This window comes from Thunnus albacares, chromosome 6, assembly GCF_914725855.1.
Source record: "Thunnus albacares chromosome 6, fThuAlb1.1, whole genome shotgun sequence".
Lineage (NCBI taxonomy): Eukaryota > Metazoa > Chordata > Actinopteri > Scombriformes > Scombridae > Thunnus > Thunnus albacares.
Window position 1 is genome coordinate 17,192,142 of NC_058111.1, and position 25,531 is coordinate 17,217,672.

General features: G+C 42.7%; 1 protein-coding gene across 1 annotated transcript in view; it reads right to left on the reverse strand.

Annotated features, from left to right (window-relative positions):
• Window positions 1-3,054: 3,054 nt before the first annotated feature.
• sik2b (salt-inducible kinase 2b) overlaps window positions 3,055-25,531 on the reverse strand; it is a 42,756-nt gene continuing 20,279 nt past the window's right edge. Inside the window, exons 4-15 of the mRNA XM_044353762.1 lie at window positions 25,184-25,345; window positions 18,242-18,366; window positions 17,694-17,817; window positions 14,334-14,560; window positions 12,632-12,784; window positions 11,996-12,154; window positions 10,033-10,264; window positions 9,609-9,902; window positions 7,748-7,905; window positions 6,811-6,924; window positions 6,465-6,553; window positions 3,055-5,778 (exon numbers count right to left, since the gene is read on the reverse strand). Coding sequence (XP_044209697.1) covers window positions 5,157-5,778; window positions 6,465-6,553; window positions 6,811-6,924; window positions 7,748-7,905; window positions 9,609-9,902; window positions 10,033-10,264; window positions 11,996-12,154; window positions 12,632-12,784; window positions 14,334-14,560; window positions 17,694-17,817; window positions 18,242-18,366; window positions 25,184-25,345 — 2,459 coding nt within the window. The 3' untranslated portion in view covers window positions 3,055-5,156. The remainder of the gene's footprint in view (window positions 5,779-6,464; window positions 6,554-6,810; window positions 6,925-7,747; window positions 7,906-9,608; window positions 9,903-10,032; window positions 10,265-11,995; window positions 12,155-12,631; window positions 12,785-14,333; window positions 14,561-17,693; window positions 17,818-18,241; window positions 18,367-25,183; window positions 25,346-25,531) is intronic.

A 25,531-nucleotide genomic window follows, 5' to 3' on the forward strand; every position in this document is an offset into this window, starting at 1 on the left:
CAAGTGAACTGAAGTCATTGGTAGTTAAAGCCTGGCATTACAGGATATAAATATTTAAACGATGCAACAGAACCAGTCCTGTGGCTCCTGCTGGATTGACCGCCTCGGGTGCTTTAATTCTGGTTGAAATGATTTCAGGTTCAACTATGACTCAACAGTTTATACGGAGTACTTGGTGCGATTCATTTTTCCAAGTCATTAACCCACACCAACACCGAGAAAACCCCGGGGTGCTATCAGATGGGTGCAGTTTGTAGTTATAGGACAATTGGGTTATGTGGAGAAGATGTGATGTAGAAAATACTTTAAGTGTCAGCTCTGTAACCGTGTTTCAACAACCAGGATGAACACAAACAGAGCCGCTTTAAAGCATTGTCAAAACACACTGACGAATGATGTGACTCATCGACAAACACACACACACACAAGAAACACCCACAATATTATGTTCAATAAACCTTTTTTTAATCTCAACAGCAAGTTAGCTTATGTGTGGTCAACATCAATGAAGGTAAATATAAAACTGGATTTCTATTGATAGATTGATGTTTTTGTTTTATCAGCAGGAGGTGAAATTATGATACTTGGATACATGTCCACTAGAATCTTCATGACTTTAGTCTTCAACTAGAGAAATATTGCTATAATACTTTTAAATGGCATACACTGATTGACCAACAAGAAAAAGCACGGTAGAGAAGCTGACAAAGAAGCTCCAAAACTCCACACGGTGGGTCATACAGGGAAACTTCTGAGGGACTTTGGTTTTGTACCTTTGTAAAACCTGGCTCTACTTACTTTCAGGAAAAGAAAAGTAATCATAAGTAATCATAATAAAATAAATGATAAAAGGGTCCAACCAGAAATAATGGTATTATTCATAGTCTTAATTTAGATTGAAAATACGAAAAAGTAAAAAGGCACACTGAACACTATTCACGTTCAACACAAAAATTCCCCTCGGTGCAACTTGAGCGTGCACTGAAGATTCACTACACCCCTAATTTGTACAAAGAACACTCGTCATGAGCTGAAAAGTGTTGCTCTCTTTCTTGGATTAAATCAACAATCAGATAAAGTGTTACTGTGTCTGGTCTTTCTTTGAAAGAAATTTGTTTTGTGTCCATTATTGGTGGGGAAGAGAGAGGAGAAAAGGTGTTTCCTACAGATTACAGTTTGTTTCATCTGCCAGGAAACAGCAGAGCGATACAAAACCTTTTCCACCTCCAACACATTCGCCTCCTCCTCTCTCGCTACATCTCTTCTTCCCTTGGTTGTCAAAGTGCTCCAGTATTCAATTTCCACAGATCGTCCTGTAGGTGTTCTAGCCTGACCATTAACAATGCAAGAAAACAATCATCAAAATATCCACTTAAGGCGAAATCCACCCTTAAATACCCTCCCACTGTCATGTATCAACAATTCAATGTTCTGTAAACTCCAGAATTATTATTTTACCTTCAAGCTGCCTCATACTCTTGTTCTCAAGTGGTTCGTTGTCTTTCCAAAAGACATTCTCAACATGACCCACAAACTGGGTGTGAGCTGATTTCTGTCAATAAAACGTGGGCGTGTGGCCATATAAACATATCCAGCTCACCAAATGGTTTGTAAATTTTAGGGTGGAACTATTAATGCAACCACAAGACCTGTTTTGCAACATGTCTTGTGGCTGTAGTGCATGCTGTTCTATTGAGCCCATTGTTGCTGGAGTACATCTGTTTGATAGTTAAAAGTCAAAAGAGTATAACAGTGACTCAGTAAGCCTTTTCTCACACACCAAAAACCCAAGTGTTTGGCGTTGATGTAAGATGGGTGTAAGGCCAGAAATATCTCAACATGATGTCATACTGGACAGTTATACTCAGGAATAAAAAAAAAAAAAAAAGTGCACTAATGAAGAACAAGAGAGGCTCAGGAATACACTGTACATATCCAGCAGTGTTCATTTGTTGAAATGAAATGATCAGTCGATTAATCAATGGACAGAAAATTATTCTGCAGCAATATTGATAATCGATAAGTCGTTTTAAGTTATTTTTTAAGCAAAAAAAAAAAATGCCCAAAATGTTCTGATTCAAGGCCCTCAAAGGTATATATTTACCCATTTTCTTGATCTTCTGTGAGACTAAACTGAATATTTTTGGGGTTTGGACTGTCAGATAAAACAAGCATTTTGAGTATGTCAGCTGGGGCCCTAGGATATTTTGATGGGCACTTCTCACTATTTTTGACATTTTATAGACCAAAAGGTTAATTGATTAATCAAAATAAACAACAGATTAATGCAGAATGAAAATAACCTGTTGTGCAACACTGTTAAAGGTGTTTAGGGTGGATTTTGCCTTCAAGTCATGCACAGGACTGCAACCACAGTTGGTCCATATGTTGTAGCCATCATTACGACTGGTAACTGCAGCTAGAAAGAAACCACTCTGTACTTCAGAGTCTGACTGTGAACTCTATAAAATATCTGCTCAGCTGAGGCTACAGACTGAGCCTGTCTGTCTTGTCTGAAGGCTAATGTGACTACACACAGTCCTACAAGTTTAACCCCCGACCACTCAAGGTCACACAGTCTGGCAGATGGTCACGGTCTAATAATCTCATCTCAACCCTCTGATGTTCGTCGTCCTGTTATTCCAATGAAAAGTAGCTTTTTAAAATCATCATCATGATCAACTGTCAGAGAAGATACATCTGTGTGCTTCAAGTAGATTCAACACAGTCTTAAAGAACCAGTGTGTAGGATTTAGAGGCATCTAAGCGGTGAGGCTGCAGATTGCAACCAACTGAAAAACCCTTCCCTCCCCCTCCCCTTCCAAGTGTGTAGGAGAACGTATGGTGGCTGCAGAACTTGCAAAGAATGCAAAAGCCCCTTTCTAGAGCCAGTGTTTGGTTTGTCCGTTCAGGGCTACTGTAGAAACATGGCGGTGCCACATGGCAGCCTCCATGGAAGAGGACCCTCTCCCTGTGTAGATATAAAGGGCTCATTCTACGGTACCAAAAACCCAACAATTCTTATTTTCAGGCGATTATACACTAATTAAAAAATACTTATGAATATTTTATTCCATTTCTGCCATGTCCGTTCTGCTAGATGCCACTAAATTCCACACACCGTACCTTTAAGTGTTGTAAAACAACAACAACAACAAAAAAAAAATCTCTCGTCTTGTTGCTGGCTTGCTGTCAGTCAAAGAGCGGTGGTAAATAGTTGAAATCCAGTGTCAGGTGACTGATGTTCTGCTGGTCTTTGTCTCACAGCAGCCCCAACATCAGAGAGGAAACATTCTTTCATGAAATCTTATGCAGGGAATTTTTAAGGGGTCATTCCATTATTATAAACAGAATTCATCATTAAAACAACACAGAGGCATGACTGGAGCATTGAGGATGTAAACCAGAACTAAGCAGTCACCTAAAAGCTACAAGTGTGCACAGGTTGAGTTATTTTGAATGGAGACTAGAGTCAATACAGTGTTTTGTCTTTTTCAGTAAAGATGGATATGATGCACTAATAATGTGATGGATGCAGACAATTTGAAAAGTTGAATTGTGCAAACAAACATAATCACACTCAAACACACTCACAAACATACACACATACATATATACACACACACACACATACACACATACAACTGTCTCCAGGCTTGTCCCTTCACTAGCGGGGCGAGTGAGAGATTATCTCCTGGTTACATCATCAACTCCAGTGATGTCACTGCTGACGACTCAGAGGTCCCGGGAACCAATCAGAGTTGGCTGTACAGGTGAGGCTTCCATTCATAATCCCCCAACATTAAGGATTAATATTGCTTCAGTATTGCCACAAAAATAGAATAATATCGACTGTCTAACACGGCAACTTCTCAACCAAACACACGTTAATTACATCAGCCCTCATTTATCTGGCAAATGCATGACCCACAATTCAACTGTTAAATAGACGTGTGGCCATTTTCACCTGCGAGAGCTGGTAATCATCCTCATCTTATTGGCTGCACGAGTATAATGACACCTAGCAAGTGTGTGCAATCAGATGGAAAGGTGGAAAAGCATTTCAGTAGTGTAAGAAATAAATCAGGATCAGTAGTTACAAGTTACAAAAAACACTGAAAACAAACAGAAGAAACTGTATTATTTACGTCACATAGCCAACACCAAAGCCTGCTGCTATATAGCTGTGTTATATTATCTAGTTAATTAACTAAATGATCTTAGAGAGAGTTTATCACTGTTAAAAGCACAAATGTTGCACAAGCTCCACAAATGGTGCATTACTCACCATCTTCAGCATGTTTGACTATCTGTTTAAGTAAGTTACTCTTTTGTGGAGGGTACTGTCAAATACTGTGTATGTTAGTGTTGAAACCTATGCACCGATAAATACGACCATCATGTTAGCCTGTGCGCTCACAGTAGTGTGTAAAATCATTTCTATAAACTGGAAAAGATCAGTTTCTTGCTAACACTTTTAACACTTGAATGTGCGGTGATATCCATGGTACCATGATAAATGAGGGCTATTTTCTCTTGTTCAGTTGTTTTTCATCTACTGAAACAGAAAAAAAAAATGCACAAAAGTGTTTTGAGAACCAGTCTATTGTTGTTGAAGGTGTCCTATTTTAAATACAAAAAGCACTGCCAGCCATTGTGCTTTTGGTTGCCAGTCAGTCAGTCCTAAATTAGTTCACTTCCAAACCATTTCTAGGTGAAATGCTGCACTCTGGCAGCCTCAAGGATGTGCAGCATCCCCCTCCCCCCGGGCTGCACGGCGCAGTCCTGAAGAGCTCATCATCTCACAGGTGACACAACGTCCATGACAACAGCAGCTTCGCCTAGTTAGCCTGGCGAAGCTCAACTTGTGCCACATAGCGGACCTGTTCCTGTCTCGTAGAGCTGATGAGAACAAGAACAGAGGAGGAGAGGGAGAAAGGGAGGTAGTCTAAGGGAGGATTTTGGTAGAAAGGTTTTCTGAGGTTCATCACAACTAAGAAATGGAGTTTGTATTAGTCGTACAAAAATTAACACTTTCCCTTCCCTGTTGCTACGCTTGTGGCCTCCACTTATATCCCCACTCTCTCTGCTCTTAATGCTGTGTAGGCTCTCATTGCTTAATACTGCTTTCTGTCAACCCCCACAGCTGGCACCCTTCAGTTGACCAGTACAAATCCATGCTGGGAGTCCACCGTCTCCATCATCTCACTGTCCAGGAGGGAGCTCTGGAGCTCAGGCAGACCCAGGCCCTCTGATGGCCCTGGACAAACCAAACCCCCGGCCACAGCTCCAGCATCAGCCTCTCCTGGAGCAGGTGGGGGCAGCAGGCCGGGGTCCAGCGGGAACTCATACTGGTCTGGGTGAAGGGCCTCAGCGGAAGGGCCCAGGACCTGCTGCTCACAGCCTGCAGGGTAGCTGTAGCCCAGGCCGCTGGGGGAGGCCTCATGGTGGAGGTGGTGGTGGAGGTGGGATCCAGGGGACAGGTGTTGGGTGTAGTGGTGGTGGCTCATGTAGGGGTCATAAACGAGCCCCTCCCCTGGTTCCATCAGGGGGCTCAGGCTATGGGGGTGGCTGAAGGGTGGCGAGGCCTGGGGACTGCCCTGCTGCTGAGGCTGGTGGGCGGCTGACATGGGGGGACCCTGAGGGTTTTGTGACGCCGACGGGTCCAGAGCAGGGCCCCCTGTCGGGTAGGATCCTTCAGCTATCTGCATCTGGTTGAAGTAGACCTGCAGCCCCATGCCCTGTGACTGCTGCAGGTACATCCTCTTCTGGTGCAGCCTGTGAGTAGAGCAGCAGAGCTCAGTTAGATCAGGACAACACTGTTTGACTCACTACGAACAAAATGTTATGCATGGGCACTTCAGCAGTGTGGACAAAATTTAGAATGAAAATGGACACTCTGTATTCAAACATGGTATTTCATATTGTTTGGGAATAATAGTTAGCGTGGTTCCAGACCTCTGAATCACTGCCCACATCTCTGATTAGTTCAGCGATTGGTGCTGTGAACATAGACGGCTGTTTCCATCAGTTACAGAGACAGTCAACCAGTAGAATGAGATTAAAAATGGGGATGTCATTGTCCTACATAGCAAGCTCGCTACTTACGTACATTCATAAAAAATAGTGACAAAAATGGCGACAAGCATGGAATGAATCAATGCAGCTGTACAAATTGTTGTATTATTATTAATTACTGTTTTCTGTAAGTACACTTACAGAAATAACAACTCTTAAATTACATATTTCTTTGATCATCTTGAAAAACAAAATGGCATTTCAATCTGTTTATCAGGATAGGTAAATGTGACTCTGAGACCATTCCTGTGTGTCAAACTCTTTGCTCTTTTCTCATTTATTTGCAAATGTTCTGATTGCAGATTTCCAGCTGTAGAAGGCCGTCACAGCATAATGAACACAAGACAAAAACACTGCAAACATGTTTTATTTACTACATGGATTACCTGTGTTCCTGCAGCTGTTGCTCTAAACTTCGAGGAGTCTCCTTACAGAAAAGTTGGCAGCTAGCAGGACTGTTAACCAAGACACCAGCCTTGTGGGCAAAAGAGAGATTGGTACTGATGACTGCATTCAGGATAATTGCCATGGTAACCAACTACAAACATATTCACCATTATTGCATCATGGCAGATGTGATAACCTTTAAATTTACAAATGACATCATTGAATGTTACGCAAAGTGGCTATTTGGTTTGATAAGACATGTCTGTAACAGATACAAACTTGTATAAACCAGTGCGTGTAGTCAGAGTCACAACAGGAATGAGTGTATCTGGTGTGTGACTGTACCTGTAGCCTATGAGTGAGGTATTGTGTCTCCAAACTCTGCCTGCGGGACAGGAGAGGTGGCTGCGGCCCACCTTGGTATAAAGCTAGGCCCTCCTGCTGCTTGGATGCCTCACCCTTCAAACAAACACATGAAGCACGATGTGTTAGAACGGGGAATGCTTGTGCCCATGTACACGTGTGGTCAAGGGCACACACATCCCAGAACCCCTCTTCTGTCGGTTAATAAAGCTGTGTCAGGGTCTGGGTGCTTCATCGTCTGGTCTAACTGGATTATCCATGCTGTCTCCTGCTCAAATGCCTGTGTGGTGACTGATCAGCCAGATGCCTTTCTCTAAATGGCATGTACCATAGGGATTACACATTAGTGAAATGAAATGAAAGCAAATTAAAAGGATGATGGGGCCCCAGCACCATAACCAGCAAAAGGCTGCGTTATTGCATTATGAGAGATGGACAAAAGAAAAACAACTAGATCTTATCTGTTTTTACTACTGTTTTTGTATGTTGTTTTTTTGTTGTTTTTTTACAGGGATGCCTATGAATCTTTCCTCAAATGGTTCCCTTGCAGTGTGTCTATGTGTGTGTATTAGTCTATGTGTGTGCCCATCTTTGTGTGTGATTTCAGCTTGGGCCTATTGAGTGCCAGTCACTACTATGGGTAAGTCTGACTGAATTCAACAATGGCTGCATTCACTTTGGCCTAGGCTCCAGGCCCCAGGGGGACGGGAGACAGTAAACAAGCCACAGTTGGCTGCCTCTCCTGGGGTTACACAACAGCCTGGGTGCCTGTTTTTTTCCTCTTTTTCCAGGCGACATGGGGTGAGGATAGTCGAGGGACTGAGGCTGAGAACGGGTATGGAAAGAGAAAGATCTTGAATGGGGTTGAGTGTAGGATGTGTGTGTGTGTGTTTTTGTGTGATTATGCAGGACGACTGACCTCCAGGAGGTTGTGCAAGTGGTGCTGTGGTCCCAGGGGGCCCATGGCAGCCCCTTCCCCAGAGCCCATCTGCTCCACCAACATCTGGACTTTATTCAGCTCCAGGATGCCTTTGGTCCTCGCCAAGTTCTGGAGGTGCTGCCGGAACGCAACCAGACCTGAGAGTAAAAATAAATACAGAGCGTCAGGCTTAATCCTCACTGACGCAAACTGGTTGACTGGTTAGCACTTTTCATCTTCCCTTCTGACAATGTGACTGGATGTACGTCATAAACTGTTGTGGGCGTGTTTGTACGTGCGCATGCGACAGTATCTGTGTGTGTATGAACGCAACAGCAAGTAGCTCTGATAAGACCCATCCAGTGGTGACGAACTGTGGCTGCGAATGATGGGACCTGACTCACCGTGATGGTGGGAGTTATTTAAAACCAGAGTCAGCAGTCTGACGCAAAAGAATCCACTGCATCAACACTCTCCAAAGAGGATTACATAAAATAAATAAGTAAATAACTGCAAATACCAACTAGGAGCGCATAACACAGGTTGTCAATGTAGAGTTGGGGAAAGAGCGCTCATTTTCAAGCTATAATTATAGTTTCTACTTGGCTAAAGTACAGGTGATTTATAACAAGCAGGCACAGAATAATGTAGCTGTAAAGGAACAAATGGAGAGGCAGACAGATGTTGTTCCAACATTCGCTCTTATATTTTGCCTCTCTGATGTGGAGTAGAGACCAATCCTGCCTGCCAGACTGAAACTGAAAAGAGAAAAGCAAGGCAGAGAGTGAGCGATAGATAGGTAGAAGGAGACTGAGTGAATAAGAGAGGGACATAGGGAGCGTAAGAAAGGGGAAGAGGGAGAGATATGTGGGCTGAAACCTTCAAATATCTGTCTGTGATTCATAACATGAATCATCACCTTCATAGTCGTCAGAGGGACTGGAGAGGATGAGAGAAGGGAAGAGAGGAGGAAGAGACGGGGAAAAAAAGTGTGTGAAAGAGAGGAGGGGGAGCAAATGAGAGGGTGGGAATGAGACACTTTTATCCAGGAGGCAGTTCATATATATATATATATATATATATATATATATATATATATATTTATTTATATTTATATATGTGTGTGTGTGTGTGTGTGTGTGTGTGTAGACGGGTGTGAGGGAGCAGCTGCAGCAGGGTTGTTGCGTCTGTGTCATAAGAATCAGAGCTCTTCCTCTTGACTGGTGCTCTAGTGCTGCTGGAGCCTTAGACATACTGCATGCACCAGGACACTTCATACATCAAACTCTCCGCAGCTCTTAGTGACTGGGCTTAAGGAGACGTGTCTGATCTGGCATTTAACTGGCGCTTTTTTATGACTGATCTAAGATTTCAAAGCACTCCTTTCAGTCAATCTTGTGTACATCCACTTCAGACTGATTTTCTATACATCACAACAGGTCTTTCAGCCATCTTTCAATATCATGTCTGACCTTGCTGCATTCAATTGTGCAGACTGAGCACAGTACAGTAATGATCAGACATGTCAAAATGTCTTGTGACTGTATTACATTGTAGTCTATTGAGGCCTTTAAGGTGGATTTGTCTACTACTGCCAATGGCTGGCAAGGAGCTTAATCATCTTTCTATTGTTCTTTGCAGACTCCTCTGATCTCATCCATTAACCTGCACTGCAAATGCAATGTCACAAACAGTGAGAGTTTCTATTAAAGTTGAAGGTTGACCCTCAAATGGAGGAAGATACTTAACCCATTCAGTCAGAGCAGTCTGAGTGCACACATACAGAGAAGTGTGTCATTTGAGAGAGTGGATGAACAGATATGAAGGAGAGAAAAAACAAATAAACACCGGTGGCTCTGACCTTGGGTAAGCGAGGTGTCAGAGGCCCGGCGTCCTTCTCTGAAGCTGATGGGGGAGCGGTTGTGCGTCTCCCTGTGCTGAGAGGTCAGGGCGGCCATTGCTGGGTTGGCAGGCCGAGCGCTCAAGAAAGGCGTGGGGGTGACGCCAGGGGCAGAGCTGTTGGTCGGTACCACTTCACTGAGAGATGGGGCGTCCTCCAGTAGACCGAGGTCGCTGTGCACGGAGCCCATGTCGTAGCCCATGTCAGAGTCCATGCTACCCATGGAGGGGTTGTGGCCTAGAGCAAATAATTTACCTAGGGGACAAAAAAAAATCTGTATTTTATTTCAAGGAAAATTTATTTTTGCTCATGGGGGATGATCCAGAAAAACTTAAGTGCATGTGACATAGTCTAGAGGTGTGTGTTTGATCAGGTGACAACACACCTTGGTTTGAAGTCCCTGGCTGGTTGGTGACCTCGGAGAGGGTGTGTCGTCGTTGGCCAAAACGAGCCGTCTGATAGGCCGAGAGCAGGTGGGGTGGATCATCATCTGTGTCGGGCTCCTCGGTCTCGATGCCCTCATCGATCGATGTCTCCATCATGTTGCTAGGCGACGAGGTGGAGGACTTGCGGAGGACAGTGGGGGGAGGCAGGGGGTCCAGTAGGCAGCCATTCACCTAGAAGGGGGGTGATAAAAAAGCAACAGAAAGAGAAAACAATAACTATACATTCGATATTGGCAGTGCCAGTAAGAAAATGGCTCCACACTGAAGAAAACGGGACACATTAACATGTTGAGACAAATGAAGGTTCTTAGTCAAATCGAGCATCTTAGACACACACAAACACACACAGAAATCCATCATTTGCACTAGACCACATGGATAGTAGAAGGCGACCACCATACTGTGAATCAGTTCCACTAGTTACTCTCCTCCCTCTGTTTTCCCTCCACACACCACAGCTGGCCTCATACTGGGAGTGTGTGTGTTACCGCATACAGGGCTATGTGTGTTGGCCTAGAGGTGGAGGGTGCGGATAAAGGAATGCAGGGCCAGGAAGTGAGCTTTGACTGTAAGTGCTGTGTGACTGACATACACACAGACATAGATTCACACACATACACACACGCAGACAAAGATCATCTGCATGAGTTGCCGCAGTAACCGGAAAGCCTGGTGTTAGTCTAGAAAGAGCAACTTTGCCCAATTCCCCATCTGCTTTCTGTAGTGTGCTGGGATAGGAATGCTGTTACTCAACAGGCGCACACACACACACACACACACACACACAGGCTTGCACATGGGGGACAAGCGGAGAAAACGACATTGGGAAATAGATGATGAAAAAGAGTAGGGGTGATAAGGATAGAAAGAAATTAAAGGATGAAGAAGAAGAGTAAGAGAAAAAGCTTGGATGAAAAGAAAAAACACATAAGAATAGAAAAAAGAGGGGAAAAAAAAGATGAGCTGTTGGCTGATGGGTAGGAAGTCATGGCGGTGAGATCGCTGGAGCAGCGCAGCAGCTTCCTGTCCATGTGTGTTCACTCAGCTTCACATTAGGTCACATCATCACAGGACCGCTTACATAACCAGGCTCCATTCACGCAGATAACACGCACTCTCACTCTGCCCTGTTCTGCTCACCATAGACACACACAAACACTGTGTATGCACACACACAATGCACACATCACTTTTTACTGGAGACAGGAGAGGGGGTGGGATGGAAAAGAAATCTTGAAGAATGATACAGCATGTATGTCTGTGTGTGTGTGTGTGTGTGTGTGTGTAGCCCTGCAGGAGTGTGAGGTCGTCAACTCAGACCACTGGTGTCTGTGTTCTGTAATAGTCGGTCAGCTCAGCAACAGGCCTGGAGGAAAAGGTCGCTGGTTGGTACAGATAAACAGAAAAAGAGAGAGCGCATGGTGTATATTTGTGTGTGTGTGTGTGTGTGTGTGTGTGTGTGTGTGTGTGTGTGTGTGAGTGAGTCTGTCTAAGATCTATGCAGGACAGGCAGCTGTCCTGTTTGATGTGAGTGCTGGCTGAAAGCTTACATAAGAGAACAAGTCAGCTGCACTCTGGCAGGTTGACGGAGCAAGCCAATGCTCAAAACCTCAAAAGGTGTCTGACGTGCACGCGCGCACACACGCACACACACACACACAAATACACACACTTCTGATTCACAGTGAGTGGGTACGCTTATCAAAGCGAATCACTGTCAAGCTTATCGGGATCATTTTTCAGGACATACTTGTGCTGGCTGATTACGACTGCAACAACTACAACTTCCGAGTGAGCCGTCATATGAAAATAGAGGACGAACACACAGACAAGAAGACACGCAAACAAAAGGACTTAGCAAGGAGGCTTCCCTCAGCCTGCTGCTACTGCTGTTGGACCTACTTTGGGCGTGTTGACGTCCTCCACCATGAAAGTCTGCTCCAGCGGACATGCAGTCTGGGGGAAGGTGAACGCATCGGAGGAGGCTTGGGGTACAGCAGGGGAGCGCAACAGACGAACACCCTGCGGGAGCAAACCCACCTGGGCTGAACCACTGGTCGACTGCAGAGAGGGAGAAAAACAGAGAGTTTTTGACATTACATCAAAAAACCTCCAATTCATGGCTGATACTTAACAACATCCTTGATAATAATGCAATTATGTCAAAATTGAGCTGCAGTGAATTTGACTTTATAATTCACATTTAGCAAGAAGAGAAAGCGAGATTCTAGATGGTGAGGGGAAATGAAAGAGAAATTGCACAACGTCGGTAAGAAGAGAGAGGGGGGCAAAGAAAAGAAAATGATGAATAATGTAACTGAGGGAGATGCATTAAGATCAAGGCTGGGTGGAAAATATTGGAAGAGAGCAGGTGAAGACAGAACCTGGCTGGACAGATAAATGAATGGGCGTCGTCTGTCCGTCTGTTTGTTCTTGGGTGCAAGTGTGAATAACACAGCTTTGATCAGGGAGGCGTAGATGGTAATCTCAGTACACATTATTCAGAACTCCCTCGTTGCCCTGACACCCCACGGTTACCTTGACAACGGTCTGTTCGGCGATGGTGCTGGGCCGTCGCTGGTGGGCATCGAGCCTCTGTTCGACGGGGAAGCTGCAGCGATGGGCCTTGAGCCGCTCCACCAGCAGGTAGTAGATAGCAGCAAAGTGGTTGTAGCTTTTGTTCTGCAAAGACTGCAAGATGACAGACAACATGAATGGTCTGTAGCTAAAGCTATTCCCGATGTACACCTTTAATTTTGGATAAATAAAGGTGCGGTGTGTAAAATTTAGTGGCATCTAGTGGAACGGACTTGGCAGAAATGGAATATAATAATCATGAGTAATTTTTTAGTGTATAATCACCTGAAAATAAGAATTACGTTAGAATGAGCCCTTTTTATCTACGAAGACAGCGGGTCCCCTTCCATGGAGGCCGCCATGTTGCACCGCCATGTTTCTACAGTAGCCCAGAATGGACAAACCAAATACTGGCTCTGGAGAGGACTTTTCACGTTTTTCGTGAGTTTCGGGGCCACTAGGTTCTCCTACATGCTTGGAAGGGGGGGGGTGTGGTATTCAGTAGTTGGTTGCAATCTGCAACCTCACCGCTAGATGCCACTAAATCCTACACACTGGTCCTTTAACTGTGACAGCTCTTAAGATGTGCTTAATTCTTTAATTACGCCTTTGTGAAATTGGGTTACTGCAGCAGCTGAATAACAGAATATAGATAAAATACAGTAAACATAAATGTATTAAAAGAAAAGGCAGCACACAGAACATACTGCAGTTAAGTTGCAGCCCGCACTGATACAAAGCTTGCAAAGACTGAAGTAGGTGATAACATACACATGTACAGGAGGGTTCAGGTGTGTTCAGTTAGGGTGTGGCTATATTTTCCACTTATTTTCTAATCAGGGCTGAATAATATTTCCATAATGATATTGTGATTTCTTTACAGAGTACAGAGAAGTAATTGTGGTAATAAATGCAGAAATATTGTGTACAACATATATACAGACAGGATTTTTTTCAACATTTTTGATTTATCGAGAAACCAGAAGCATTTAAATAAAATACACAAAGAAATAGATAAATATACACCGTGATGATAAATCACTGCATCCTCTTTCAATGTAGCAAGCTATATTTTTTAAGAGGATCACCACACTTGTGACATAATGCTAATGCAAAGCAGCAATTTATCAATTTTATTTAAGTATCTGTGCAGCTCCATTTCTTATTCAGTCGCAAAGTAGATGTATTGTACCTCTGTAATGTCTGCACTACATCACTCAAAACATCATTTTGACTAGTGTTTCCCCTATAATTGTGCAGCAAGAACCCCCACCAGGCCAAAAAAATATTTTTAAATGGCAAAAATAACGCCATATATCCATTCATTTGGAAATCAATAGTGTTTGGGAGCCTCTGTGCAGCACTGTTCCGAAACGTGAGTTAACCTCTGTGTCACTGCCTAGGAAACTCTTGGTAGCGTAGCTCCTTTTAAGGAATAGGGCAGTATGTAATGTTTGCGTAGCGGGTGAGTGAGTGGTTGAGCGAGAGAGCGAGCAGGTAACCTAGGGGAAACACTGACTTTGACCATTATTCACAAGAATCAGCAAATTCACATAATGGAAGAAGTCAGTTTTCTGCACACGCATTCTAACCTTTAAACCTTTCTTCTTTATACTCCTGTTGAATAAATAAAGCAAACTCCTCCGTCCAGCTCAGTCCTCACCTCTATAGTCTTGTGCTGGTCAATGCCAAGGCTGTGCATCAGGCGAAGGACCTGCTCGCTGTACTCCCCCACGCCGGCCTCGCCCTCGGTAGACACTGGCTGTTGGTACAGAACAGGCCGCTGCACTGGAACATCTAGAGCCATCCACTTGTGCTCTTTGATCTGGGCCACAGACAGACGCTTTGACGGGTCCAGGACCAACATCCTGCGGATCAGATGCTCACAGTCTGGGAGAGGGTAGAAAGAAAAATGATAGAGAATGTGATAAGGTTTTTATAGTGTTTCATATTTCAGATTATCGCTCTTAGAAGTTATGATGAAGCAAATTAAGCAACAAAGCATCATGTCCTTTTCAAAATAGCCCAGATGAAGTGGGGCTGAATAGCAACTTAAAATCTGCTCATTTGTTTTCTTAGTTTCTTCTGCCGTCACTTCTGAACAGCATGTCTACACTCTTTTCTACTTTCCTCCCCCCCTAATGAGAGCTCCTCACCTCTAGTTAATGGCTAGATGAGTTTGACGTCAGACACAGCTGGGTTCTTAACAGGATTACAGTTCCCCTGGCTGTGCCACTTTGGCCTGCCTGCGCCCCTACTGTCTGCGCTGCATTCCTGCCTGCTGCACGGCATCCTTACCCTTATACCCTGCTGCTATGGTCTTAAAGCAAAACAGGTGTGTTTGCAACAAATAAGCCCTGCAGTGATTCATTCTTTCCTTGATTTTTGATGCTTTGTTGGAGTATGTTCTTGATTTTATCAGTCTCTACCTTGAGTTTTCAATCTGAAGTGCTTCAGAAACCTCAGAACAAAGCATGTTAGATTCTCTCTTTAGAGGCATAGTGAATGATCAGTTATTTTTGTTAAATATTGTGTCATTTTTAGGGTTTTCAAGGAGTTGAAATTATTTTCTCCACACGTCTTCTGCAGGTCACCTTCTTCCTTTATTCTCCCACTCAACCAGTGTCTACAGAAATCCTGTCTCCTGCCAACGTTAGGAGGGAGACCTCAGCAGTTCATAACAGCAAGTCCAAGGACCTGGCTGCCAACATTAACTCCCTGCTGCACATTCTTCCTAGTTGCCCTGCTGATCTACTAACGTTTGCTTTACATCACATATTTTGTACCCTGTGCCTGGTGGTTCAGTCAACACATTTTTTCCCCATTATGTGCATAACCACTGTGCCCTTCACTGCACTTTTACCTCATGCTGCGGCATTCTAGCAGCTCCTACAGTTAATATCTGCTTCAAATAAGTTACAATCCACTACAATTTGTTTGACCCAGAAGTTACTCAGGCTCTACTCGTTGCTACAGCCGTGTTTATAGCAACAGTTGAAGCTGAGCACTTTTCTCAAAGCGTCTAACCACCAGGGAAGGTTGGACTATGTAAGGGGCCGACACTGCATAACTGTCTAGCTGGCTAGCCGGCTGGCTGGCTGGCTGATTGATTGACACACTGTTCCTAGCCAGTACATTACACCACCATGACTCAACCACAGAACCATCCCAGTTAACACTTGCAATCTCCCACTGGTGTAGAGTTGCACCAAGTCCCCCAATGACAGAGAACAGCACTCTGCTGTGAGAAGTTTAAGGGCAGAGAGCAGGTACTGAGGCTTTCTGTTTTCATATAGAAAAAACACAGAAACATAAAAAAACAGCCTATAACTAATAAATATAAAATATATCCGGTTTCAATGATTAGACTGAACAGGAGCAAAATCCTATAAGCAGACATTCATAAATTAAATGCACTTCAAACAGCAAGTCAAGGCGTTCAAACGTTACATATGTTAACACATTGCTGCAACGCAAGACAGAAGAGAGAAAAACGCCACAATAGCAACACAAGTCAAAGTGGCTCAGCTTCACATGGGAAAGTTTTAGTTGATTATCCGATTTGTCAATCAACAGAAAAATGATCTGCAACTACTTTGCTAATCAATTAACCATTTAAATCATTTTTTAAAGCACACATTTCAAACATTTTCTGCTTTTCTCTGTTTTATATCATTGTAATGTAACATCTTTGGGTGGGTCATACAAAAGCTCAGGCTCTGGGAACTTGTGATGGGCATTTCTCACTATTTTATAGGCCAAAACAATAATTTGACAAAGAATTCTGTAGTCAGCCACAAATGTCTGCACATAGGGTTAAACATCCACAAATAAAGGATACAGACTCAGGCATCAGGTTGTTTGTTTATCTGGATAACACAACTCTGGGTTGTCCTGTACTACTATCTACTAGTCCTGTGCAATACTGCAGGGGAGACATATGACATCATCTAGTTGTGGAATAAGGAGGGTTGAGGTAGATCACAACGTTCACAGTGTTGAGATGTTCTAGGCGAGTTAACTATGCGGTGCTAGGCTGTGCTGTGTACCACAGCGTTGGCCGGTGAGAGGAGATGGACTGTTTCTGGATGGAGCAAATAGCACACTCTGTTCTTCTTGTTCAGGGAACAAGGGCTGGACTGGGGGTGGGGAGGCGGATTTGAGTGTCAGTCTGGCCACAGAGCTGACATTACACTCCTACATTCCCCTTACGTATTAATTGTTTCAAGGTCCTGAAAAAAAGAAGAGAAAAAAAAAAAAAAAAAAAAAAAACTGGTCGACTCTCTCACCACACCCCCTGTGGAGAAAGTGCTACAGACTGCAGATGGGATACAGAGAAACAAGGAAAGACAAACAGACAGGGCCACAGACGGACAGGAAGATGTCTCACTGACAGAGAGCATGAGTCAGATAGACAGATAGATAGACGGGCAGACAGACACACATGCAGACAGGGAGAGTCTCTTCAGAAAGACAGACAGGCAAGCTGCTGGAAGGCTTCACTGGCTCTTCCCCAGGTTACATAAACAGCTCCAGCTCTGGACTTAATCTGCTGCCAGCTAGCTAGCACAGCCGCTAACAGCAGGACTGCTTTGAGACAGTTAGCCAACCTCACTCATGCAGCTCGTACACACACACACACACACACACACACACACACACACACACACACACACGGACACACACATTACAGAGGACAATGACAGAGTGTCTCCTACTATATCCCCTTCAAAGGAGCGTAATGCTGTCTCGTTAATGAAATTACCCCCTGACTGGTTGATACCACAAGAGAGTCTGCCAGTGAACATTCAACAGTATGGTGACTCAAATAGGAAAGTGTGATCTATTCATCTGAGCGGCATGATGATGATGTCCTTCACAAGAATTTTTGTGCCATTTTCACCTCAGTTCGACTACGTGCCATAATAAGAAAGACTGACAGGTGTCTAATACACTGCAGGCATGTACATTTACAGGAATGTGAGGTACTGAAGGTCCAGAGAATGAGTTTGTCTCATTTTACCTTCAGTCATGAAGTAGGGGATGCGAAACCTTCCTTCTAGGACTCTCTGCCGTAACACAGGCAAAGTGGGACCATCGAAGGGCAACGCGCCACACACCAGCACATACAGCACCACCCCCATACTCTGGAGACATTAAAAAGATAAACACACACAGAGCAAGGTCAGGGCAGGAGATAGGAGTAATCAGTTTATTAATCAATAGAGGTGTCTGGATGTAAATATTGTTATCATTTCCATTCAAAAACGTACATATACACAAATGCATCGCTCACATTCACACACAAAAATAAATGGTAATGATTGCGATATACTGTACAGCAGGTTATGAACTGTGGTTGGGAAATCACACTCAACATCCCCCACAGAACCATATATTGGGAACAAAAGCTGCTGACTTCATAACATCAAGACTATATATAAAACATTCGAAAATGAATTGCATAATCTTGTAGCTTGGTAAAGTAAATGTCACATAAATTCAATGCTTGAATAAATTATTTGAAATATTGTGGTAAAATTGCCATCTTTCTGCTATCACTCCTCTTACCCAGATGTCCAGCTGCGGGCCCTCATATTGTTGGCCCTCGAAGACCTCGGGAGCAGCGTAGGGTGGGCTGCCGCACCATGTGGCCAGAGGCTCCCCGGGCTGGAAGAAGTTCCCGAATCCAAAGTCTGCACAAGACGAAACAGCAGGGGTGGGTGGGACGAGAGGAAAGTTAAAGATCATATCACACAGTAAAGCCAAATGCAAAAACACATCTATTTTGATACTAAACCACGTGGTGAACAGCAGGTTCTGCAAAACAGCAACCTCAAACAAAGTATTTCTTGTAATTGTAAAAAAGGGAAGTGGTTCAGGCACATGGTGAGTAGAACTGTGGTGACAGATGTGATGAAGTGGTCAGAGAACCGTACAAACTGACCAACAAAAGGCGGATTGTGCCGTGTGATTGAACATTTATAAATGTCTCATGGGGTTTGCAGGTTTTTGCATAATGTCATATGTGATCCACATATTTCTGCGTTGAGGAAACGGGTTTTTTTATGAGGTAAACTCCCCTAGAGACTGTCATGAGGTCATCAAAGGCTTTGTGCTGATGGGTTGCCTGTAGAGTGAGTAAAACTCATATTTTATCTTCAGAGGAATAAGACAGCGAAGTCTAACACGCACTTCCACAAACGCACCGACACACACAAAACGCTGAGAAGTTCATGTCTGCCTTTCATTAAAATCCAACTAAGAGCTGAAGTAATATCTGCCAAATCACACTGAGCCATCTTGCGTGCCTGCAATCACTCAGCCAAGCCTTTTTTCTATTAGGTTGTATCATTCTCCCTCCCTCTTTCTCAAACCTTTTCCAGTTAGTGATCCTTTGTCTCCTCTCCTCATTGGGTTTTACAAGACTTGCTACTGGTGCTTCTGGATGACAATGACAGAAAACTAATCAATGACTATTTTGATAAGTGATTAAAAAAAAAAAAAAAAAAAAATCAAGAAACTAATTGTTAATATTTGCAGGTTGTAGCTACTCAGATTTGTGGATTTGCTCCTTTCTCTGCTCCATAACATTCATAACATTGTTTTTGGACTGCTTTCAGACAAAACAAACAATTTTAAGACATCTCAACTTATGATGGACATTGTTTTTTTAATATATTTAAAGTGATTAACTGATCAATTAAAACAAGGAAATAAACAAATAATAGATAAGGAAAATAATTCTATGCTTTGTTAAGTTTATTATGAGTGGGGACGCTGTGATGGTGTCATGGGACATGACAGTTACAGGAGCAGACAGTCAGACGCACTTAACCCTCCACCCCCTTTTTCTGTAATTCTAAACAGTTACATAAACAGAAAACATGCATTGCAAAACAAATAAATAACACTGATTAAAAAAAAAGAAAAAGGCTTACATAATGGGGCTGGAGGTGATATGGGTCTACACACACACACACACACAGTAAGCAGTGTGGGAGCGAGAAACAGAATGTGTAACCAGTTCCTTCTCCTTTACTCTCAAGACGACTCATCAAGACTTAATTTTAGCAATTAAGAGGAAACAATCTACAACACCACTATGACCTATTCAAGCTGACAAACACACACAAGACACACATTCACACACACAGCTAGGAGCCACTCATGTGTAAACTGGCTTTGACTGCCACTAATAACTATTTTAAATGATAAATTAATCTGTTAATTATTTTAGGAATTAACATTTCTTAGAGCCCAGAGTGTCATCGTCAAATGTCTTTTTGTCTGACAAACAACCCAAAACCCAAAGATATTCACTTAAACATATAATGTAATTATATAATAATGTATAATTATAATATTACAAAATTGTTGGCATTTTTGCTTGATAAGCGACTTAAAACTTGATTATAAAAATTGTTGACGATAAATTTTCTGTCAATAGACTTACTGTTTCAACACTAATTGTTTTGGGGATGTAGAAGATCAGTGAAGAAGAATGAGGACTATAGATGGTATCATGACTAGAAATAAAACAAAAGGATAACTTCAAACAGCACTGGAAAACACATGTAGGAATTGTGTTTGAGAGATTAGCGCAGTGCAACCTCCAATTGCAAAAAAGAAAAAAAGACAAAAGAAAAAAAAAAAAAAACAATTGCGTGACTGTGTGTGAGTGCATGTATTCAACTGCAGTGCAGGTAGAGGCAGGTGTGGTGAAATAAAGTGGAGGGTAAAGCGTTGCGCCACAGTGGGGTTTATTACAAGTATGTTTACTGTCTGATGCTGCTGTGAAGGTGAGATGTGAGATGCAGGCAGAGCGGTGCAGTTGCTTTATCGTCAGAAGCTGTGACCCATTTCATGGAGCTGAATACTGAGCAGACTGGTTGACGTCAAATGCTCCAGCACGCTGCAGGGTACTAACACTCACAGCTCAAACGGGAAGGGCGGGGTGGGGAAGTGTGTGTGTGTGTGTGTGTGTGTGTGCATGTGTGTGTGTGTGTGTTTGTGTCGCGCACAACAGTATTAGCATAATATTAGCCTAAACATGTCACACTGGAATACACTCCAGCTAACGGCTTATAAACTGTTTATGAATGTGTGTGTGTGTGTGTGTGTAGATGTTAAGTGTGTAAGTGGTATCATCATGCTGCAGTAAGCGGACAGCATCCAGCAGTCAATAATGTTACCGTGTCATTTCCAATAACAAGGTGTAAGCATGGACATAGTAACGGCTACTTATGGCTCAGGATGCACTGCCTTGAATTCACCCTTCCTCTCTTTTCTCATATCTTCTCTTTAATCAGGATCACTTTCTTCTCTCCTTTCTCTTTCACCCCCTTGTGTGCTTCAGGTAGCAAAACATCTGCCTCTATCACTCTTATAAAAAGTATCATTTCACTTTTTAAAGTAAGACTATGTAACAATTTAAAGAAGACATAACACATTGTTCCTCCTACTAATGATGAATAAAATAATAAAATAATAATAATGAATTAAATTCATACTCAATACAAACTTATCTGGTCTGGTGTGGAGGCTGATGTTTAGATACATATTCCTCTAAAACAGATGTTACTGCGTCATTTTACTGACTTGCTTCTCTACTTGTGCTTCGGTCACAAACTGCCACATGCGCCTATAGTGGATACTGATCAACTTCACATCTTCCATGTCAATTTAGTAGATATTTAGTTATAATCCTTTCTAGAAGTGGGCAATATGTATCATATGTGTGATTGCATCATTTATTGTTGAGATTTATTAGACAAACTGTTGACAGATACATACAGATAACTGTTTATATATCTGAAGATTATGTGATCTGTTCAAAAGCTCCAAAACAGCTGTTAAATGGGCCTTGAGCAGTGATTGTTGTGCAAACTGCAGTCAATGAACTTTGAAACTCAAATGTTTATACATATATTAACCCAATGGGAATGTTTGTTTTAGGCTTATTCAGTACCTGACAAATCAAGGTATTTCATCACATTGATTCATTGACCACCCCTTGTGTTTACTATAGAATCCACCGTGTTTACATAATGTAATCAGAAACTTTCTCCAGCAGGTTTCCTTCATTTGGAGATTGTTTGTACTTGCTACATCATTTAATTGAGCATGAAACACCTTTAGGGTTTGGTGCACTTCCAATGACATCACTTTGTATATGGTATTGACCATAACAAAATGCTAATGACCTATACATGACCTGAAATGAACTGAAAACCTGTAAAGTACCTGTTAAGAAAGCATGTAAACATATTGCAAATATTAAATAATGTCTGATATATCAAATGTTGCTTTTGAAAGTGGTTCTCCTAAACCACTTTTGCTTTTTTTGACCATAGAAATGCTGCCTGTCCTCCTCTGATCCAGCAACTCCCTTTTGTTTTTGTTATTTCTCAGCCTCTCTTCCCATCTCTTTCAATCTGTCAACTTGAACGTAAAGGGGCTGTTTGAAGTGAAAACATGAAGGGCACCCCCCGCTGCAGCTGTTCCCCTCTCCTCTGCAGCCACCATGAGCATGACCTTTCTTTGACTGACCGCTGCCTAGTTAAGCTTCATACAGACTGACCAGAGGTGGCCTTTAAAAAGTAAGGAGGCATCACTGGACTGGAGTTTAAAAACACCTCACAGACTGGATGTGAATATGCAGACATGGGCTGCAACAATTAGGTGATTAGTCAAGAGGCAGACAACTAATTCAAAATTATGAAAATTCTTAAAGTCACTCAAAAATGTCAAACTATTTGCTATATTTGGGTTTTGGACTGTTGGTCATTAAGGCTGGATTATCAACTGGACAAACCTTTCAACTGTGCAGAGGCCCCAGGTTCACCATGTGACAATTAGTTTGTGCTAATTTAATCGATTTGTTGGTACTGTGTACACCACTAAAGCACATACTTAACTAAAATGATGGGACCCGTAAGGCAACACCAGCATTATTACCTAATGTCAAGGGCCCATCTTGCAGGGGGTGGGGGCGGTGGGGCTTGAGTTATTATTGTTTTAGTTTATTATGCGCTTACATGGTGCCTTTCACTGAATAAATTTGTGCTGAACACACACAGAGTACATACACAATGCAAAGAGCATGGGCGAAAAAGGGAGGTGGGAGTCAATAGGGGCCCATGGCACATTTTTGCCCAGTGTCCCTCTAGTTAGTTATTCTGGCCCTGTTAGTCTGACAAAACAAGCTATGTGAATATGGGGCTTTTTTCCTATCTTTATTCAAGAGCGTGGTCTGTCAATTTGAGAGCATGATTTATTGATTATATAATGCTTTCCCCGAAAGACCCTGCCCTCCACTCAAATAGCTCCTGCTCGCACTCAGATGTATTGTTGTGTGCACAGATTTCCTGCGCTCCTGAGTCATGAAGGTCGTTTTCTCCGCTAGCACACTGACAAGAGGCTGGTGTGCTATATGGCTACTATTATATGTAGCTATTATCGTAAAAAGTACAGGCACTGGTATATATATTAACTTTTATTCAAAATGTCATAAAGATAGCAAAGGAAGTAAATTTAATAAAGCCCTGGAGAGCGGGAGTGGATGAACCCGGTTAAAAGTAACCGCCCCTATGGGATGCTCTAAGAAGTAAAGCGAATGCACCTGCAAGGCGGCAGGGATAATTTCCTTGGTCAACACTACACTTGGCCCTCTATTGGTTGGGGGATTTTGACAGGGTTGCTGCACAAAAAATCCAAGAGCAGAGCTGAAATCTGAGAGCAGACGTTTCACGAGTTTGAGCAGAAGCAGAGCAAATCTGCGCACAAGCGTAGATGCAGACTAATCCAGACTGAACACAAAAGGAAAGCAAAACATTTTTTCATCATGGCTGAACGGATGACTGATCTAAACTGACATCGATATTACTAATGCTGAGAGAAAAATTTGGAGTGAGGCCTGTTTGTCTCGTGTACAGTACGAATCTGAAATGTTTACTTGTCTAAACTTCATCTGTCATGTACCAAACTTGTCAGAGCATGTCGTGGGTAAGGAGTACAGAGTGTACCTTGTTGCTGGTGTCCTCCCCAGAGATGTTTTCTCTAATCACAAGCCAGGTAATGTTCTGTTCATTGTTTTCCTGCTTCAAATCTAATCTGCCGTGCGGACAATCGGCTGTGAGTCAGACATGTTTGTGAAAATTACTGCTGGGGTAATAACATCTCCAGGTTATCATCTTGGACCCCTTCTGAGAAACAGTGGACAGATGCGAATAATGATGCAGCTGAAACACTTGGTTCTCTAACATTTATCATACAGCTCTGACTAATTTGTCCTTATCTGATGAATGCACCATTAAGAACAAACAAAAGCCACTTAACACTGGTTAATGTATGAATGGTAACTATGCTGTTCGCTGAGCAAAAGAAGTACAATTTATCAGACCAATAGGTGATTTTATTTGACTATATGAAGTCCTTGACGTGAAGTCCTTTGAGGACAAGAGTCCAATTTTCCCTGAAACGCACACTCACATTCAATGTGTCTTGTATCCTTTCACACCTGTATTTTTAGCTGTCCTCATGTTATCAGCTCACCTTAGATGGATTTTAGTATCAGCTCTGAATAAAGCCTAAGATAAACCTTTGCCTCTTTCAGAGCATTGTCAAAGCTGCAGCCCTGCCACCCTACTATGCACCGCTCCTTATCATTCTTTCTTCATCCTCTCATCTGCTACTCTGTCCCTAAAGTAGCCAATCCATTTCATCACCTCCTCTCCTCCTTCAATTAGACCGAAACTCTTCTCTTCCACCACAGTCATTGCTTCCCACTCCCCCCCTCCTCCACTCTGGGACACAGCGGTAGGGTGACATTCTCACTAGCTAGCTCTAAATGCCAGTTGCTTAATAATCACACTTTGAAGCTTGTACTACAGACCTCCAGCTTAGACTCAAATCTCTGCCTCTGGCCATGTTCTTCTTTTTGTCCTCTATCTTTAATGTTTCTTCCTCAAAATTAAAGCTGGGGGTCACTGGGGAGGGATTTCTGATTTCCTCTGATCAGTTCTGAGAAGGTGGCACAAGCCTTTGGAGGATATCTGTATTGGCATCCCTCAGCCAACAGCTATCTCACATGCAATCTCCCACCATTTCTCAACACTGTGCAAATGGCCAGGGCAGGTGGTTAAGACATTTCTGAACTACACCAGCACTGAGATCATGAAAGGCAGTGGATCAAAACTAAATGATTCCATATAGGGCTGTCCCGAATACATTTTTTGGGCTGCAATGCATCTGCAGCAATTATTTATTTATATATATATATATATATATATATATATATATATATATATATATATATATATATATATATATATATATATACACACACACACACACACATACACACATATATATTCAAATATTTGTGTGTGTATATATACATACATACAAATCTTTAAAGCATTCAGTACAGCCCTAATTCCATACAGATATCCTGTATTTCACAACCATGAATGAGTTTATAGGTCCTCCTGCACAACATCATAACAGTACCTGCAATTTTGATGTTCATATGGCCATCCAGCAGTAGATTCTCTGCCTTCAGGTCCCTGTGGACGATGTTGCGGTTGTGACAATATTCCACCGCCGACAGGATCTGCCAGAACTTCCTCCTGGCCTCCAGCTCACTGAGACGGCCGTGCTTCGCCAGGTAGTCTGCAGCAAGATAGAGAGAAAGAAAGAGTGGAGAGAGGTAATGATGTGTAATGTTAGAGGTATATGCATGAAATACTTTACATTAACTTATATAACATTACTCTACAGGCCTTTCAAACACAGTATAAGGTATCACTTTGTGCAGTGGGACCGAATGTATTCAAGCAGGTTTTTCATCCCAAAGAG